At 43.7% G+C, this 19496-nt stretch overlaps 1 protein-coding gene across 5 annotated transcripts in view; it reads left to right on the forward strand.

Annotated features, from left to right (window-relative positions):
- Positions 1-19496, forward strand: part of LOC103383207 (CREB3 regulatory factor-like) — a 30984-nt gene that overhangs the window by 6162 nt on the left and 5326 nt on the right. For 2 of the 5 annotated variants that reach the window (XM_017035015.2, XM_017035016.2), the window contains exons 2-11: positions 1839-1916; positions 1996-2057; positions 2154-2270; positions 2444-3106; positions 3314-3401; positions 8153-8326; positions 8825-9014; positions 11512-11585; positions 14682-14810; positions 15073-19488. In XM_017035015.2, the coding sequence (XP_016890504.1) occupies positions 2049-2057; positions 2154-2270; positions 2444-3106; positions 3314-3401; positions 8153-8326; positions 8825-9014; positions 11512-11585; positions 14682-14810; positions 15073-15188 (1560 nt within the window). In that variant the 5' untranslated portion in view covers positions 1839-1916; positions 1996-2048 and the 3' untranslated portion in view covers positions 15189-19488. Of the gene's footprint in view, positions 1-1838; positions 1917-1995; positions 2058-2153; positions 2271-2443; positions 3138-3313; positions 3402-8152; positions 8327-8824; positions 9015-11511; positions 11586-14681; positions 14811-15072; positions 19489-19496 lie in introns of all 5 variants that reach the window. The other 3 variants (XM_025058363.1, XM_025058362.1, XM_025058364.1) reach the window with 3 other exon arrangements.

Consider the following 19496-nt stretch of genomic DNA (forward strand, 5'->3'; position numbering starts at 1 on the left):
ACCGCTCGCTCCTGGTTCTCCACAGGTACTGAGCAGTACTTTGGCTCCGCGTGTGCGATTCTGGTGTTTGTGTTGCTCTTTGTTTCATCATGTCTGAAAGAAACCCAGTCCGATCAGCAGTTTGCAGTGCGGTCTCCTCCTCCTCCTCCTCCTCCTCCTCCTCCTCCTCCTCCTTCTTCTCTTCCGTGCGTCCTCTTCTTCCTCCTCCTCCGCCTCCTTTTCCCCTCTTCTCTTAGGCAGACATTTTTGGTTTGGCTATAACTAACCAATGCGGAGGCAGGAGCTATCCGATTGGCCCAGAGCAGCCGTATTGGGCGGAGCTGAAGGAGCGCGTGTCCAGAGAACGTTAGCCAGGTTAAAGGATGGGGTCGGTCGATAGAGCTGGGTTTTTAAGTTTGATTTAAAAAGTCACATCTGTGTGTGTCACTCTGTTGCACCAACACACACACAAACACACACCGTCACCGTTCTGCAGTGAGTTTTAGCCACAAGTGTTTGAAAAACATTAGGCAGCTTTGCAAAAATAAAAAATGTGCAAAAGTCTTTCAGTTTATCACTTATCGTCTCGCCACCATTTGTGGTCCTGAAAACAGAGAGCAGAGAGTTCTGGGTTCGATTCCCAGAAGAACCACACGTCTCCTGTGTCAGTTACAAAAAAAACCCACACTTGCAAAAGAGTAACTATAATTTTTTTTATTATTGATCTGTGAGGTCATGGCAGTAGACGTGGCAACAGCGTCAGATGCAGCATTTCAGGAACTGTGACGTGTGCACAGACCGAGACTGACATTGTCTGTGGTGACTAACTTGTGTCATTACAGTAAAAAAAAAAGAAGAGTCATTTCAGATTGAATACCTTGAAGTCAGTACACCAGGGACTGTTGTTGACGTCTGCTAATTGATCTGAAGGGGTTAAAAATATCAGATGTTCAGTGAGTTTGTTTTTTTTTTTGTTTTTTTTTACACCTTTTAAATGAGAATCGCTTTCAGTTCCTTTGATTCTCCGGTGGTGAACTGAATATACTGTGTTTGAAGACTAAAATATTACATTAAAGGACAGTATTAGTGTCAGTACTTGTAGTATTACGTTAGTACACGTTACGTTGACATGTTCTACAAATCCACCAACTCCATGAAGCTACATTTAAAAATACTTTAAAATTAAAATACTTTTGCATATTTTACTGAAATAAGAATTCAGTGATATACAGATTTTCTTTATATTATATTTATATATGTATCATATTTAGAAAATCTTCAATCTTCTCGATTAATCGTGGATAATTCACTCTGTAATGAATGAGATTTAAATGTTTGGTTCTTTGACGTCCCCAGTTTTTGTTTTTAGATAAAAATATTGTTGTTGTTTTTTTTAATCGTTGTAAGCTTCAAACGTCTTTTCCTCAGTGGCTCTGGTTTTTGGTTGTTAGCTCCTGTTGAATGTTGATTTAGTTAAAGCTCTGGGACACATGGCGACGTGCAGTTAACGCTGGTCTGAATTGACGTTGTCCACTAAATGACTGCCTTGCATTAGTGTGAAGTCGGAGCATTTAGCAGGACGTTCTTAGGGAGATATATGTCCTACATCTCTGACAGCAGCGGCGGTGGCAGCAGCTGTGGTGTCATGTTCCATATTCCATAAAGAAATGTATTTATAGTATTGCGGGGCAACTAACCAGATCAACAATAACTGTAGCCAAACCATCCAGAGACGGCGGCGACTCCGTGGTTCATGTTTCACTGCACACATAATGTGTTTGTTCACCGATGAACCTTATATTTTATATTAATGTCCTTACTGACATGTCCTCCCCCTCACCCCCCCACCCTCCCTCCAGGCTAAAAGGTCGACAACTGCAGGATTGCGACATGTGAAAAGGACTTGACTCCTTGAGCTTCACAGCTTTCAACCCTAAGTAAGAAACTCATCTCCTCTTAGACGTTTTCAGTCAATTCCATGTCGTGCCTCGTGGTGACGTCAGTTCTTTGCTGCAGATTCCACTTAAACTGACTTTGTGACCACGACCTGACACCCTCCTGCCTCGGGCATGCCTCAGGTGAAGTCTGACTGTTACCTCTGAATCTCACGCCTCACGTCGCCCTGTCGCATCTGTATCTTACGCCGTGTGTGTGTGTGTTTTTCTTTCTCTTAGCCGGGAATGAATGGGATGGAGCCTGCATTTGGCGAGGCCTATGGGGGGCACAGGGGCTTGTTAAGCCCTTACCCTCTGGCCATGTCGCCACAAGGGGGCAGGACAGAATATGACCAGGTGAGATAACACTTCATAAAATGAGAGTTGAGTTTTTCTCAACTTTAATGATATTTTTCACAGGTGTGAATGAAGGCAGCGATGGTCCAATCAAACGGCTCAGAAAAATCTCTCGTCTTCTGGGTGAGATGAAACTTGGATTCATTTAAAACTTCTCCTCTTCATCGTTTTAGGGCGATCTCCTCATGCTGGGCTCCCCAGCGTCGCCAAGGAAACGACCCTTTGAGTTGCTAAGCGACCTGGTGGATGATGGCGGCTTTGGGGAGGACCTTCACCCTGAGCGCTGGGACGTGTCTGCCCTGGATGAAATGGCTCGCTACACCAAGCTGGGCCTGGGTGTAGCAGGCGAGCTGGCCGGGTCGGAGGAGGCCGTGCTGATGGGCCGCTGGGGAAGAAGCCACGACGAGGGAGCGGAGGAGGAGATGGGAGAGGAAAAGAGGAGCAACAGTGCCTCGGTACCCTCTGCCAATCATGTCGTTCAGGACACTGCCGCGGGGAGGGAGGATGGTCACATGTCTGTTGCCACGACAACAGAGCAGGATCAATGTGTTGCGGGAGGCTTGGCAGAAGGAGGTCAGGATGGGGGGATGTCAAAGGAGCACACAGTGGAGGTGTATCAGGTGGGACAACAGGAAGAGGAAGAGGAAGAGGTGGCAGCAGCAAGTCTGGCCTTGGAGCACTGCAGCGAGGAGCACAACTACTCCTTGGGTCAGGGAGGGGACCTGGCGCCGGGGCCTTGCGTCCAAACGGAGGAGAACAACGAGGACGCACAACGGGAGATACAAGAAAGGGAGGAAAGCCCGGTACATCTGGATGACGAGGAGCAGCAGGACGAGGAGGAAGAGGAGGAAGAGGAGGAAGAGGAGGAAGAGGAGGAAGAGGAGGAAGAGGAGGAAGAGGAGGAAGAGGAGGAAGAGGAGGAAGAGGAGGAAGAGGAGGAAGAGGAGGAAGAGGAGGAAGAGGAGGAAGAGGAGGAAGAGGAGGAAGAGGAGGAAGAGGAGGAAGAGGAGGAAGAGGAGGAAGAGGAGGAAGAGGAGGAAGAGGAGGAAGAGGAGGAAGAGGAGGAAGAGGAGGGCACGGAGGAGACGGCGGTGGAGGCGGAGCTGTCCAGCTCCTCAGAAAGTGATTGTGGTGAGTTGTGCTTTCATTCTTTCTGAGTCTGTGTCTTGAGGATGTTGTAGTCGGAGCTGCCAGTAGCCTTGGTCTGCCCACATAGATCTGTCCCAGGTCCAGACAAGACCTCAGACTGACTTGGTTGGCAGAGTAGACCCACATTAAATAGCGCAGTTGCGGGTGTAATTCCGGTAAAGAGAGCTACCTCAATGACTAGTTTCACAGTTATGAAAATGGTTTTGAGGTTTGGAGTCTCACAGCGTATTTAAATACCATCTGTAACTGCAGACCTGCGCCTGTCTGCTGAGAGTGGGGGGGTGGGGGGGGTTTAACATTGTAAACATTGTTTAATATGGTGTGAAAGTTGGTGCAGATTGTCCAACTGTAGAACTGGCTGTTTTCATGCTGCAGCCAAGGACCACAACATTAATCCCATTGGCCAACGACCGTAAACATGTTTTTCTCTGTTTAAAATGAGAATTCTCTCAGTTTGAAACACGGTTATCTTTCAAGACTGCGGAATAAATATTTTCTTTGTTGCCGCTTTTCTCACAGTTGTCCCTTTTGAGAGTTTATATGTTTACATTTTAGATTAAATGCATGTTGTTTTTACATGAGAATAAAAAACTGTTTTTTATTATTTGCATATACATAAGTCAGAACAGAGAGCATGATGGGATGCACCCTGAAATTTAGCAGAAGTTAAATGGAACTCAGCCATTATTGTTGCTGGTTAAAAAACGGCCCATTCCCGAAAGGAAAAAATAAATAAACAGAAAAAAAAAGCAGATCATATTTATTGACGGTGTCATCTTCAGATCTCAGTTTCAGGACAACATTTTTGGTGTCTCATGTGTGAACAGAGAAGAAAATAGTGAAATATTAATCCTTCATAAAATGCCGACTACGGCTGGAACTTTATTCCACGATCAATGCTTAGAATCTGTGCTGTGAAATGAGATACGGTGATATTGGATAGATAACATGATATTTCTTTGTGTCAGGAGCAGTAACTTTATCTGAAGTCTGTTTAGAAAAAAAAAAAACTTCTGTCGTCTGTGTCTCTGGATAGCTATAAATTTTTTTTTTTTTAGAAAGATAGAAAGCTATCTTTACAAACCGGGGTTGAAGGATGGGGGAATTTAACGGCTCATATCAAGTTGTCCATCGTATCACGTGTCAGTGTGGGAACTGTGTACTGCAGTGTTTATAAAGTCAGGGTGTCGACGGCCGCGCTGCTTTGTCGTCGTCTAGCTAAAAAAACAAGGCTTGTGTCCATATACTTTGTACAAACCTTTGATTTCAATTTGTGTACTCACCAATACTGAGTACTCACCGATACTGAGTACTCACCGATACTGAGTACCCAGTAAACCAGAAAACACTGTGATGTACAGTAGGTGGCACCGCCCTGTAGGAAATAGGAAGACGTGCAGTTTTCAGCTGCGAGTTCCACCCAAACCACAGTGGGGAAATGATGGCCGTCAGTTCTGTGTTCTTCTCATTCACAAAAGGATTTACATCAAAATGAATAAATCAAATTTTTCTGTATTGAAGAAAAAAAATTAAATAAAATTAAACATGAACACGAGATGAACAGAAAGTGAGCAGAGCTTTTAAACCAATAGTGAGTTTGAATTGAAAAAGACGTTTCAGTAAATTAAAAAAAATCGTTAGCATCTTCAGGTGTTCTGTTCGTTTGCTTGTATCCTGTCCTGTCTTTGTCTCTGAGGTCGTTCACCTCCAAACGGCCGACACTGTTGACCGACTGAAGACACTGAACCCTGGTTCACAGAACGCTCTCTGACCACTGTGTAGCTGGTTGTGCTAAAAAAACAAAAAGAAAAAGAAAAGGTTACCGTTTCACTAGAACATTTTTTATCAGATCAAATTAGGAAAATCCTCAGACACAAATATATTTTCATCAGCGCCGCACGTCGATATGAGAGACAGATGAGGAATGTCGTTGAAATATTAATGATAACACATTATACTGACGGGAAATTCTTCACATTTTTTCTGTTGTTCAGTTGGGTTTTTTTTTTTTTTTTAATCCTATTCAGATACTCGTCCATGTCTGGCATATAAAGTATTCAATAAACACATTTACAGATTAAAAAAAAAAAAAAAACCCGAGGAGAATAAGAAACCCTGCGCTCTGTTTCATCAGATTGAATTCATGGACGTACAGACAATGGCATTATCAGCAGACTGGACCAGACGACGTGATGTAACCTAAGCTGTCTCTGTGTGTCTGTGTGTGTGTGTGTGTGTGTGTGTGTGTGTGTGAGACGGGGTGACCCCTCCCGTCCCCATACTGCAGGAGTGCAGCTTGGTGTATTATTTATGATGCCATTACTGGATGCTGGGCGAGCCTCAGGGTGATGTTGTGACGTCTGTGTCTACCTCGGTCCCTGCTGTCGGCTGATGAGGACATTCAGTACGTTAGTGTGTGTGTGTGTGTGTTAGTGTGTGTGTTTGTGTGTGTGTGTGTGTGTGTGTGTAGGGATGAGAGATCACGGTGTCGGTTCACTGCAGACAAACGCTCACGTATTCCCCGTCATGTTCACATCACAGATTAAGATACAGTTCATCTGTCACGTTAGGCCCCGCCCCCACCTCGTACGTAACCCCCCCCCCCATGTTTGGATTTTAGTCGTATTGTAGTAAAGAATTTCTATTATTATTACTATTTTTTCTTATAAATTATTTAGTTTAACATTGTCTTTATTTTCCTCACTATTTGTTTTTTGTTTTTTTGTGAAATACTTTTGTTAGACTGTGTTGAAATAACATCAACAAACAACAGACAAACAACAGACACTTTGACGGTGAAGTACAAAATACAGATGTTGATACTGAGACCAGGACAGAATCCATTTGCTCCAGTGCAGCGGCCGAGAGCAGGATCGTTTATAAGAAATGGAGACTTGTTTTTTTTTACGGTGAATCCTTCAAAAATACTCATTATTTTCAGTAGTACTGCATACATACGCAGTTTGATGAAGTTTCCTCTGAGTCCTGTGGTCTTGGCTACCAGTTTCATGTCTCTGTGATGATGTCAGTTATTTAAACCTGGTTTGAATCCGATCAGTCACAGACTAGCTGTAGGATGGGTCATCATGAACGGTGATTAATCGAAATAGCACCTGTTTTTATTAATGCCTGATCTAAAAGTTAGAATTATTAATAAATAAAAATGTAATTTTTTATTTATATGGAGAAATATAAGTGAGAATTTATCTATCTACCGCCATTTTGAATTTTAGTAATACCTGTGCATCTTGACAGTAGCTTCTAGAATAGCTTGGAAATTTCTTTCAAATTTTCAGAGAAGCCGTTGTCTTCAACGTCACTCAGTAGTCGGTCATAGTTCATAGGCGCTCGGTGTAGCTGCTCCAACACAAGCTGAGTGTAGCTGCTTCAACACAAGCTGATGTCTGACCCCCCCCCTCAACTCTTCACTGCAGTGAGTCTAAACAACAACAGAGTATCGACGTGGTAGGACTGAGGTGATCCTGGACTTCAGGCTTCATCTGTGTCTCACTGCCGTGTCCTTCTTTCCTGTAAAGACCAAACGTTATGGCCTTGTTTTCAGACAACATGACATTTAAGGAATGGAAGAGAAATCCGTGATCTACATCGTCGTCTTAATCTGAATGCCTTTTTGCCTTTAGATTAATTAGATTAATTAGAAGAGGTCAGTTCTTCTTCTTCAAAGTCAGTCTTTGAACGTGGACGTCTCAAACTAAAAAGGAATGTCCTTCATTTCTGTCAACACTGTGAAACCCTTAAGGTTTTTTTTTTTTTTTTTTTTGTGTCTGTGTTTACTGCTAAACCCATGACCTACTGTTGGAGCGGGTCGTTTTTTATTAAATGGAAACAAGTGCTGTGAGTTTCAGTCCGGATTTATACTGGTTGTTGAATTCACACACACACACACACGCACACACACAGCTGAAATACAAACAGCTGATACGATCAGACAAACATACGGAGGAGAAGCGATCATATCGTCTCAGGATGGCGAAGTCACAAGGTTGAGTAACAGCACCGCGGCCCATCTGTCAGCGGTTTGGTGGAGAATATTAATGCTTTTATAATGGAGCCAGATACAGTTGTTTTTTTAGTACAGGCAGTCATAGAGATATTTTAACCCTGACTTGTGCAAGATGCTGAACATGAGATACGAATGAATGCAAAAACAAACAAAAAACCTCTAAAAACAAACCTTGTTAACCCTAACTCAGAAAAAAAACAAAAAAACTCAAAAAACAAACCTTGTTAACCCTAACTCAACAGTTAAACCAAGAAAGAAATAATAAATATAACCTCTGGGTTATTCCATTTTACAAATTCATGTTTAGAATATTTAATGTGGATATAAATATGAATACAGATGAGTGGAAAACAATGAAGACAAAATAAGAAATTAATTTTAATTCCCTTAAACTAAATCATCTTGGAAAGTCACTCAACTTTTAAAAACTCCAGCTACTTTACATCGAAGAGACTGAAATCAAAATTCTTGGCCCAAACGGAAAAACTGACAATGAGGAAACCAAGGCCAGAAAACAGAAACACCACAGTCCAGATGAACAGATCTCACCATCGTCACAACATCCTGTTTCGCTCTTGTTGTCAGGGTAATAAAAGTCTTTCGGCTGAAAAAGTTTTGAGCCATTTTCAGACAAAAATCTCCAACAGCTGAATATCTGGTGCCCCCTTCAGTTACAGTTAAATGAAATAATTCATGTTTGAATCCTCAGAGGCGGAGGCAGAGCCCGTCACGCAGCCAGGTGAGCGGCCGTCGAAGCGACGGTGTTTCTGGGAGTACAGACGAGCCAGAGAGACGGCCTCCAAGAAGAAACTGGGTGGAGACGTCCACTGGTCCCTGTCCTGGAGCTCCAGCACTCTGCCCAGCACGCTGTACCGCAGAGAAGGTGAGCTTAAACAAAATGAACACAGGAGGTACACGAAAGTTTGGATTTCTCAAAGTAGATGCCCACATCCTGCTGGTGTCTGTCCTCAGTGCAGCTGGAGCGACCCATTTCTCTGCTTTTATGACACAAATCCGATCATGGCTCTCGGGCACGTGGCCTACATTTGGGTCTCATGTCTAATTCTTATTCCTCCATCCTGTGAAACACGTGTTGTCGTAGACAGAGATGTGCGGCAGTAAAGATCAGCAGGACTTCAACTGCTGATCAATGAAAACCTTTGAAGGGGTCGAGGCTAACCTTCGACGACCACTACCGCTACATTATACCCACAAGGGCAAAAGGCAGGGCAAAAAAAATGTTGTGGCATCATCTGAGAGAAGAATCTTAGATCTCTTCTATATAACGTTGGCATCATCTGAGTGAAGTTCCTTCAGAGAATCTTAGATCTCTTCTATATAACGTGATATAACCAAAAAAAAAAATTCACCCAAACACCAGGTAAAAAGGGACGCCGCAAAGCTCGTAAGACGGATGCCAGTGACCTGACACCCAACCCTCAGAAGCTCCACAACATCGGTGAGCAGCTGCAGAAGCTCAACGCCGCCATCGACGGCATGGGTCCCGTCAACGAGCTCCCTGCTGTGGCCCGGGCGCGGTCGAGGAAGGAGAAGAACAAGCTGGCCTCCAGGTACAGTGGTGCTGACTCACTCAATGTTCCCGCCTTTGATGTCAACAAGTTTGGTTTCGAAAAATTGTCTGTTCCATTGCTGATGTGTACAGGGTGAAGGAGCAGCTGAATTCTCCGTCTCTGATGGAAAGATGTTCCATCTCATTATTTCTATCTGGTGTATCATGCACAAATTGAGTCATCTGTATTTTTTTTTTTTACGTCGGCCAATTTCATTCTGAAATGAATTAAGGATTAAAGGAAGCGAGATGATGAGATGGAGGAAAGCAGGTTGAATAGAAGGAAATCAGGGCAAGGCTGAGAGGGAAGACGAGGCTTTAGAAGAGGAGAGAGAGGGAGGGAGGGAGAGAGAGCGGCAGAGAGAGGGTTATTTGAAGTTCATCTGTGGAGGATGGGAGGGAATACGGAGGGGAAACGGAGACGGTTTAAATAGGTGTGGGATTTGGGGATTACATTTTTTTTCCAATCATATTTATCATACGAGACGTAAGTACACACGCAGAGAGAAAGTTGGCCAGAATACGATCTCTCTGAGGCAGTAAAGAGAGAAGGAGGATGTTTGCTGTCAGCCGCTGACTTAATCAAATATGCAGCCGTTTCTTTACTGTTTGTTTGTTTTATAAATATATATATTTGTGGCTGACTGACACTCCTGTAAAACCCAAAAAACCCTGTGTCTGGTCTGTGGCGTTCAGGCGTCTTGGCATCAGCTGGACATACTGTGCTGTAGGACTGTCGTGTCGTGTCGTGTTGTGTTCAATGACCTCACCATCAGCCACAGTGTAGTTGTATTTTTGGTCGTCGTTCATGCCTCTGGACCGCGTCAGTGTCAGACTTGTGCATTGGTGTGAAGTCTGTCCAATCAGTTTTCCTGTCAGTGACAAAACGACGTACATTCTCTGTCTTCTTCTGACTGACTAACCTGGAGTTTAAAAAAAAGTGTTTCTGCTTGACAACACGGTATCTTTAGACAGATGCATTTGAAGTCAAAGTTGTTGTTTTTTTTTTTACAATATCATGAGTCATGATAACTGGTATTATTTTTCTGTTTTTTATAGATTACTTGTACTTTATTTATATTGTAAGATACTGTGGGTGTGAACTACACTGTGATTTTATTCCTGTGTTTATTTGAATGTTGCTTCTAAAGAAAAAAGTCCTAAATAATAATGGAGATTTTACTATTGTCAAATATAATCATGATTTTTTTTTCCCCATAATCGTGCTGGCCTTCGTTCATGGTGTCATGGTGTGAATGCAAGTGGTTCTCAATCTATGGTACATGGACCACTAGTGTGGTACGGGAAATATGGCAGAAAAGTTCAGGCTGTGATGTAGCTAATTTATTTGTTCATAAAAGTATCAGAATGTTTCTGATCCTGCCAAACGTACAGACAAAAAAAAAGAATCTGGTGACACCAACTGTTGATTTTGGATTTCTCTTCTCGTTTTTCTCTCGTTTTATTAAAACGAAATGCTTCACATTCCATTTTTTCTTTTCCTCTTCGACTTCGCCTGCGTGAACAGTCTCAACAGTCCCACCTCTCACACAGTCCCCGTGCATTCTGGGAATGAAAATATAGCCGTGCCACCTGCTGGTGTCAACACCTGTTCAGTCACCGTCAACCACATCACCCAAAATATCTGAATCTAATTAGAAGTTCAGCGTTTCCCACAGCTGTCGGAGATAAAAAGCTGATTTCTTTAAAAAAAAACAACAACTCTGTTTTAATGTGTAAACATGGAGGCTTTCAGGTTGTTGAATGTGTGTCTGCTTCCTCCGGATTCTTCCATTTTACAGATGAAGTCACTCCATTTCACAGTGAACAGTATTTATTTGTGTTGAGCTATTTTTGGGAGCACAGCTGTTTTGTGTCTGTTTGAAATGACGACTTTAATTTCTCATGTAGTGGACTGTGGGTGGGCAGAGAAATGAAGTCAAAAACAAAAAAACAACCCATGGTGAAATGTATTCATCGTTCTGTTGATGTCATGGGGGGGGTGTGTTGGCAGGGTCAATGGTTCTGTGACACAGTTGTCCCCAAACCAGCAGAGCGTGTTTTAGGAAGGAGGAAACCTGGCTGACGCTCGCTGTAACCTCTCAGCAAAACACACACAGAAATGGAGATGGGATTTTTTTTTTTTTTTTTTTTCCCCTCAGTGTCACTGGTGCGCAAGTAGTTTACTTTCTTGCGTTTCCTATAACTGACTCGCAGCTGCAGGAAAAGTGCGTAAAACAGTTCCCTGGAGACGCAGTAACGCCGTGTAGTGTCGGTGATTTACTTTGCCTGGCTGTCCGCTTCCTAAACCACGCCACCCGTGTCCCCGCAGATCCAGAGTTAAATTGTACTTGGAGAACATGAGCGCTGTGGGAGCGTTTTCTCCCGCTCGGCTGCCTGCGGTGTGAACCGGCGAATGTTAACGAAGGATCACGCGGTGGAAGAGCCGAGTTTTCCTGATCCACAGATTGACACTGGTTTCGTTCCCTTGTTTCCAGGGCGTGCAGGCTGAAGAAGAAGGCTCAGCACGAAGCAAACAAGATCAAGCTGTGGGGCCTGAACCAGGAATATGGTCAGTATATGTATATATTTATATATGTATGTGTGTTTATATGTACCAAACAGGCAGTGACTGGAACTATTGTGTTGTGTTGTGTTGTGGGATTGGTTCAATTGAGCTGTGAATTCATCACGATTCTTCATGATCCTGATCACGATTAATCATGATTATTTGAGACAACATCTGGGATGTGTGTGCGTTTTACACATTTGTGATTAATCCAATTAATGGAATTAATTAACGTGGAAAAACATTGAGAGAAATATGCCAAACTGAAACTCAAAGTTTTGCTTCTTGGAGTTGGTGGATTTTGGTGGAATTATCAGATTTAACTCAAGTCATTTTGCTCATGCCTTAAAAAAAGGTGAATCAGATTCAAATCTACAAATCAGTTTACAAGAATAACACGTTCATTTTGACAGCTGTAGGTTTTTTTTAACTCAAATGTTAAACCTGGTCAGTGTTGATTTCCGAACTCTTCGTTCAAGTAGTTTTGTAGTTTTTACATCTTCACCAAGTCACTGAGTGTGAGAGTTTATAAATAAATAAACCCAAAGTGTCTTGTTTTCTCACTACAGCTTGTCTGTGAAATTTGTTCCTCACATAATTTGGTTTGGTCTATTTACAAGATTTATTTTTTACCACCCTCAACTTTTCTGATTCATTTGTGTCCAAACGCTGACACTTAGAGAAAACTCCTAAATAATTCATAGAAAAGTAAAAAAAAAAAAAAAGTCCATTAATTTTTCCTAATAGTGAAGAAATAAAAGCAAAATAAAATGAACCGACGCCGTGAATATTTGACTGTTCATAAAAATTGAATATCTGGAGTGTGGTAGAATATCAATACTGTGAACTGAAGTATTGTGATATTTCAGTGTATTAATATGTAGTTTTTCACCTGCGTCTGTGCTGTGACTCAGTATTCAACACCGTCCATTCACTGTCTGAAGGGGAACAAAAACAAAAAACCTTGTCTTCTGACGACGGATGTTCTCTGTGACATCACTTCCTCCTGATTGTATCCAGTTGATCACCAGCACCAATCACTGGTGTCCAATTGTCCTTTCAGTTTTCCAACATTCCAGTCGTTCTTGATCGCTGACTGGGAATGTTTGGGCCTTTATTTGTGCCTCCCACAGATTCCTGTCCTCCTGGCCTAGCACCAGTATAAATAACACACACACACACACACACAGGAACGCTGTACGCCACCATTCTTCCCAGTCTTATCTCCTGTTCTTCTTCTTCATCTCACTTAATTTCTACAGTGTCTGCACTCTCTCTCTCCCTCTTCCTCTCTCTCTCTGTCTCTCCTCCAGTGTAGAATAATTTAATATAAAACACAGTCAGCGCTCCACCAGAGCAGCGACGCCCCCTGCCTTCACACTTCTTGCAGATCATCCAACACCCACTCCCCGCTGAGAGATTCTCCACAAATGACAAGTCACATCTTCACCAGAATAATGTTCCCTGATATAAACCACCACACACACACACACACACACACACACACACACACACACACATTCACGGTGTTTGCCCTCAGCTGTACAGTCAAAGGTGTCGTTGAAGCAGCAGCTCCGTCCGATAAGAAAGACCACGGTGTTTTTGTAGTGTTTCACCTACGAGTTTTTATTAGAAAAATAATTACAAAAACTGAAGAATAAAACCCAGTGCAGACGGTCGACCTACGCTCTACAGAAACTGAAACCCTGGCTGTGGCTTTCACTTGCTGAAACAAAGAAAGCTGAACTGAAGAGAGAGGTCAATTTAAGGTGAACGCAGCCTCGCAACACTTTCCAGGCAGTGTTCAGGTGAATGGATGGTGAGGTGTTAGCTCTCAGTGGTGACGAGAAACCACACACTTTCATTTCTTCAAATTTATAACAAAGGCTGTGTCTAAAAAAAAAACCACAAACCCTTTGATCTGGAGGGGAAGTGGTGAAAACGGTAGTCTGCTGAATGACCACTAGGGGTGACAGCGTTATGACATTATATATAGGAGGTTAATGGTGTGAGAACGTGTGTTTTCAGCTGGTGTTATACGTGGTATCTTCCTGGTTCCGTTGTGTTCTGATGCTACTGAAATGTTGACGCCGTCGTTTCTGATTTGAGGCAGAAAAAAAAGGTCGATAACAGAATACTTGTTACTATTATTACAAACCAAAATAAATATTCTCGTCTCAACCCACTGGGTGGCGCTGCCCAGGAATTTTCTAGTCAATGTTCATCTGTGAGAAACAAAATGAAAGAACTGAGACTGAAGGGTTGAGGAAGGTGGAGAGTTTCTTGGTTACCTCGCCATCGCGTGTGTCTTACGTGGGCGATCGCTTTATTTAAATTCGCCGGTTGTCTGTGTTGTTTTTTGGGTTTTTTTTTGGGATCTTTTTGCCCTTCACGATCACTTTATTTAAATTCGCTGGTTGTCTGTGTTGTTTTTTGTTTTTTTTGGGATCTTTTTGCCCTTCATTATGGCTCCAAGGCACAAGTTAGACTCTAGTCATTTCCAAAATGAAACCGACTTCAACAGAGCAGTGGGTTTAAATGGAGTTGTGAATTTCAAAGCCGCTCTTGTCACGATCTGCTGCCACTGCTGAAAAAAAACTCACAGACTGATCCAAATATGACTTCAGTTTCATTTTCCCTGTTAAACAATTCTTCTCCTTAGACTTTTTTTTTTTTTTTTTAAATACAAACAACGCTTCACAACAGAAGCTTCTGGGCTTTGTGGAAAATGTCTCCTAATTTTTGAAAAATGAGTTTTGGCCGAATCTTAAACAAACTGCGTCCCCACGTCAAACAGCCAGAGCTCCGTCAGACGCTGTGTCTGCACAGACGGCGAAGCATGAGGTGCACGTTAGCAGAGCTGGAAGTTCTCCATCTGTGTCTATACTGTGTGTGTGTTTGGGCGTAGAGTCAGGACATATTTATTTGGCAGAATCTGTGGATCTTTGAAAAAAAAAAAATCAAGAAGTGAAAATCCAGGATGTTCAAAGCTGTGGAGTTTTTTTTTCTTCGTGACTTGAAGCACGTCGCTGTGTCTCTCTACTCTGAACGCACAGATCTCCATCCCTGAGGTTCTTGTCACCTTTTGTTTTTTGGCAGAGAATCTTCTTGGGGCTTTGCTGCGAATCAAAGAAGTGATCAGACGACGGGTGGAGAGCAGCGAGGACGAGGACACGGATGAACGAGGGATGACTCAGCGCCTTGAAGACATTCTTCGGGAATCCAGTGGTGAGAGGAAAAAGTGTAGACCGACATGTGCATGACAGAAAATCTCTGATCAAATATTTCGGTCCTTTTGACTCAGAAGGTCAAAGGTGAAGATCCAAACCTTGGATTTTCCCTCCTGTTGTAATTGTATCTGACTCAGACTTTTTTTTTCCAGCTGTATTTGTCATTTTTATACAGAACTGTTTTTGGTGTTGGTTTGTGTTTTTCTTTTTTCTTTTTTTTTCTACCCAACATTCTCAATTTATTTTTATGCCAACCTCAGGGCCTTTAGTCGCCGGGCGGACCAAAGACTTTGTGCAGAGAATTTTGGCGGCCAGTGCGGGCGGTCAGAACCAGCGGAAAGAGCCCCTGCAGGAGGGAGACGGTACAGCGGGGTAAAGTCTCAACACCTGCTGCTCCTCATCTTTTCTCCTTCCTCCCTCTGTGCCCCCGCGCCGACCGACCCGACCTGACCTGACCTGACCTGACCTGAGGAGGCTCCGCTCCACCTCCACCTCCACCCTGTCAACATGGTAACATAAGAGCGGAGGAAAGGTGAAGCAGGAAAAAAACACGCTGGAAAATTAGAGGGGGGCAAAGGAGGGAGGAGTAGTCTAAACAAAACGGAATGAAATTGCCACTTTGCTCCCTGTCCTCCTCCAAAGAGCAGTCGTCTTCAGTGTCCGGTCCCGGCACCAAAACCACCGACTGATCAGAGCTGCTGCTGATGGTGTGTTTGTGTTCCGTCTGTGTGGGCGAGTGTGTGTGTGTGTGTGTGTGGGTGGGTGTTTGTGTGGTGGACCTTTAACATACAGTACGAGTGTGTGTGTGTGTGTAGTGTTCTTCTCTCCCTGTGTGTGCTGTATTTGTACCCCACTGTGCCTATGACTAGACATTGCACTGTTTCGTAGATGGTCGTAGTTGTTGGCAGGGGGCGGTAGTGAGCAGAGGGCACCGAGGGGGGAAGGGAGGGGAGGGGGCATCTGAGGACAGAGGAAGTGCTAAATATGAAGTGGGAGGAGCCCAGGCCTGTGTGTGTGTGTGTGTGTGTGTGTGTGTGTGTGTGTGCAAACGACTTTGCTCCTGCAGAAAAACTGCAGCGATCGAACTGCATCGGAAACGTCAATGAGTGAAAACCAGGTGACCAGATGAAAGAGCAGCTGTTGCCAGAAACACTGTGTGTGTGTGTGTGTGTGTGTGTGTGTGTGTGTGTGTGTGTGTAAAGTTCTTCAGAGCTTTAATTCCCTCACCAGCTCTCTATCACCCGCCTAAAATATGAGAAAAACAAATCTTGCGAAATGCACCTTAATTCCAAGTGACCAAAGAGAACAGAGGCTGCAGACTGATGCAGACACTGCCAACCATCAACACATAATTATCATGTTTAAAAAAAACATATTTGACATGTTTACTCACAGCCATCCAGGACTGGATGACGTCACTGACCCATTTACACTGATGCACTACCGTCATGTGTCTAATAGACCATGGTGTGACTGAGTGACTGTGTGAAGTACCACAGCCTGGTGCTCCTCTGCACTGAGTTGACACTACATGAGTGTCGGCCTGACCATGACCACTCTGCATTTATGAGATTTATTATTATTGTTATTAAATCTTAATCAAAGTGTACAAAAATACATTTAAATCATTTTCAGTTTCTTTATCTAAAAGCCAAAAAAACAGGAGATACTGTAAGATTAAAATTTTTAAAAATCTACAGGCTCCCCCTGGTGGCCGAATTGATAACAACGCACATTAGGTTGTAGAGCAAGACGCCATTTTCCCTAATCCTCTTAACATGAGTGGGTTTTATTAGAGCGTGATACAGTTTTTATTTTCGGTTTCAACCTTTGTGACAAAATCAAGAGGAGAATTAGTTTATTCATTAAACAACAACAGGCTGAACTGAGCTGAGGCCACAATCAGTCAGGCTCATCCATGTAGTGTGAACACCTGTAGTCCTGAACAGAACTGGCCTTTGACTGAGTGCCCCCCGACCCCCGTGCCCTCTCCTCGACCCCTGGCCCGGTTATGTAGCGCACCTTCCTGAATTGCAATGACAAATGGAGAAGAAAAAAAAAAACAACTTGTAGATTTAGAAAAAACAAGTAAGTTCAATTTGTTTGTTTTTTTTGTTGTTTTTTTTTTTGTACTTGTGTTACAATTATACTTATTTGGCAACGCCACAGCCCACCTAGTGGGCGTTCTTGTAAATGAACTCTGCCTTTCTTCTGTGGTCTTTGCTAAACTAGACTTGTACACAGTCTTTAAACAGTGGGACATGAAATGTCCAACCTTTTTTTTTTCAATTGCACTGTGGTAAAAGTAACTAAGCACCTTTTTAAGTGATCCTCCAAAAAAAAAGAACCTTTGGCACCTTTTTTTTTTTTTTTTATATTTTGTTTTTGCCCCTGATGATTTGGGTTTGTGTTAGCATGGTGCTACTGTGTAATGAGAAGACACTGACTGGGTTTTGGCCACAGTTTGTTTGTATCGTGTTCTCTTTTCTGAAGTGCCTGCAGCCTGGAGCCACAGGGACCTGTGTCACAACTGAACCAATGACTACTGCTGCAGGGTCAGACTCCTGTCAGGTGCTTTCACACCCCCCCAAAAAAAACCCAACTTGACCACAATATTCTCCCAACATAAGAAAACACCAGAGCATCAACCCTAAGAGGAAGAGTGACCGTCGGTGAAATCATCTCCTCGGTTCTTCGACCTTGACGACAAGCTCTCGACGTGGCTGTGATCCAAAGCTGCTGCTCAACAACACTGTTCCATGTTTCAGCCAGAAGAGAGAGAGAGAGAGAGAGAGAGAGAGAGGTCGTCAAACTCTTCAACTCCAGACAGTTTACTTTCCTTTTTCTTCTTCATTTTTTTTACACCAACGTCTACGCATGCAACGAACCAACTGTACTGTAAACACGACTCCTGTTGTTCTGGAAACACTCTGCTGCTGCTGCTGCTGCTGCTGCTGCTGCTGCTGCTACTGGGGCCCCATCACAACAGCACATGGCTTTGTGAGAAGTGATGCCGCAGCAAAAGGCTCCAACGTCACTGAGGCTTTTTATTTTTATTTTATTTTATTTTATTTTAAAAAGCGCCTCAGGGGCCTGCTCGGGTTTTTCCTGTGATTTACTTGACAGCAATAAAACGACAGCAGACAGTTGATGCAGGACAAGGGGAGAAACTCTCAGCCCGTGCGCTGAAAGTGCTCTTTGTGCTCATCCCCCCGCTGAGAAGTAGCGTTCTTTCCTCCTCCTACTTTTCTTTTCAAGGCTTTGGGAAGCCGGCGAGGCTGCCAGAGGAGTCACAGGATCTCTGGCTGTCAGCAGCTTCGCTCACATGCCGTCACGCAGCAGCACAGGAGGAAGAAAAGAGGGAGAGGAGAGGAGAGGAGAGGAGACAGCGGGAAAACAATTTTACACATCGTTCAAGCTCCAAACGTTGTACATGCCATCTGTCAGCGTTGTGGAGGGCCGGGGGTCTCTGGGTTTACAGGACATTCCACGTGAAGTGTATAAACACGTCCTGATGTTTCCCTTCATCCACAGCGGTGTTAAATAACACACAGCATCTGCAGCGAGCACTGATCTCGATGCCAAAAAAGTGAAATGAAGGGAAAACCAGAGACGGGAATGATTCTTCTTCACTGAACCCAAACAACAGTTACCACAAGGAGCCGGATTTGACGGCGTTAACGTGAGATCACGTTCCCTGATTTGTCTCTGATTTGCAGCGAGACTTCAGCAGGGAGAGGCCGGTCTTGGCAGCGACACTTGTCTCACATTCCTGATTCCGTTTTTCCCAGAAAGTGTGTGTATTTACATTTACCTGGAAGGAGGAGAAGGAGGAAGGAATGTTTCAGTCGGGAGCGAAGCTGACAGCAAGATGGCGCTCTGCCGTTTAATGTCGTGCGTTATTCATGGTGGGGTGTGGGAGGGTGAGCTGAGGAGCAGACGGGGGGGGGAGGCGAGGAGATGCTGAAGCTCAGGCCGATCCTAGAAAATAAACTTTGAGTCACTTCCTGTGCGTGTCCCAGGTCGACTGAGGAGAGAAGAAGAAAAGAATTCTTCCTCTTTTGATGATGTGTTCACAAAGAAGAGGGAATTCAGCTAATGATGGGGTCGGCTCTTCTCAGAGGGTGATGAATAGAACCAATGTGGAAGAGCAGCTTCAAGGGTTCACTGTCTGTGTTCCCAGTGATGGGTGTGACGACGACGAGGACACGTTTATATCTGAGGAGGTGAAACGATTTAGATGATTGGAAATGAAAAAAACAAAAAACGCTGCGACTCCACAGACAGACAGACAGCACTTTATTAATCCCTCGGGAGTTCTCTTCGGGAAATTTAGGTCAAAAATCAAAGAAAATCTGGAGAGCGGATCAGGAGCGGCTCTGATACTGTGCTGTCTCGGTGTCAGGGAATCAAACCCACGTCTTCAGTGACGGATGAAGAAGCTGGCCGTTAAACCAACGAGGACGTTCTTAGCTTCTTCTGAAATAAACTCACTATGACACATCTGACTTCAGTGAGTCGCGGCCTGTCATGTGACCTCAGCAGTTTTTCGTGTAGCTAAATGGACCGTCAGTAAACCAAGACCTGTGGGACACTGCTGACCTCCTGGTGTCCGTCTCCCCTCTGCTCCACTGCTCACATTGTCGTCGACACTCAGGCTTCTCTAATGTCAAACGGTATGGGG

Source organism: Cynoglossus semilaevis, chromosome 9 (assembly GCF_000523025.1).
Source record: "Cynoglossus semilaevis isolate Cse_v1.0 chromosome 9, Cse_v1.0, whole genome shotgun sequence".
NCBI lineage: Eukaryota > Metazoa > Chordata > Actinopteri > Pleuronectiformes > Cynoglossidae > Cynoglossus > Cynoglossus semilaevis.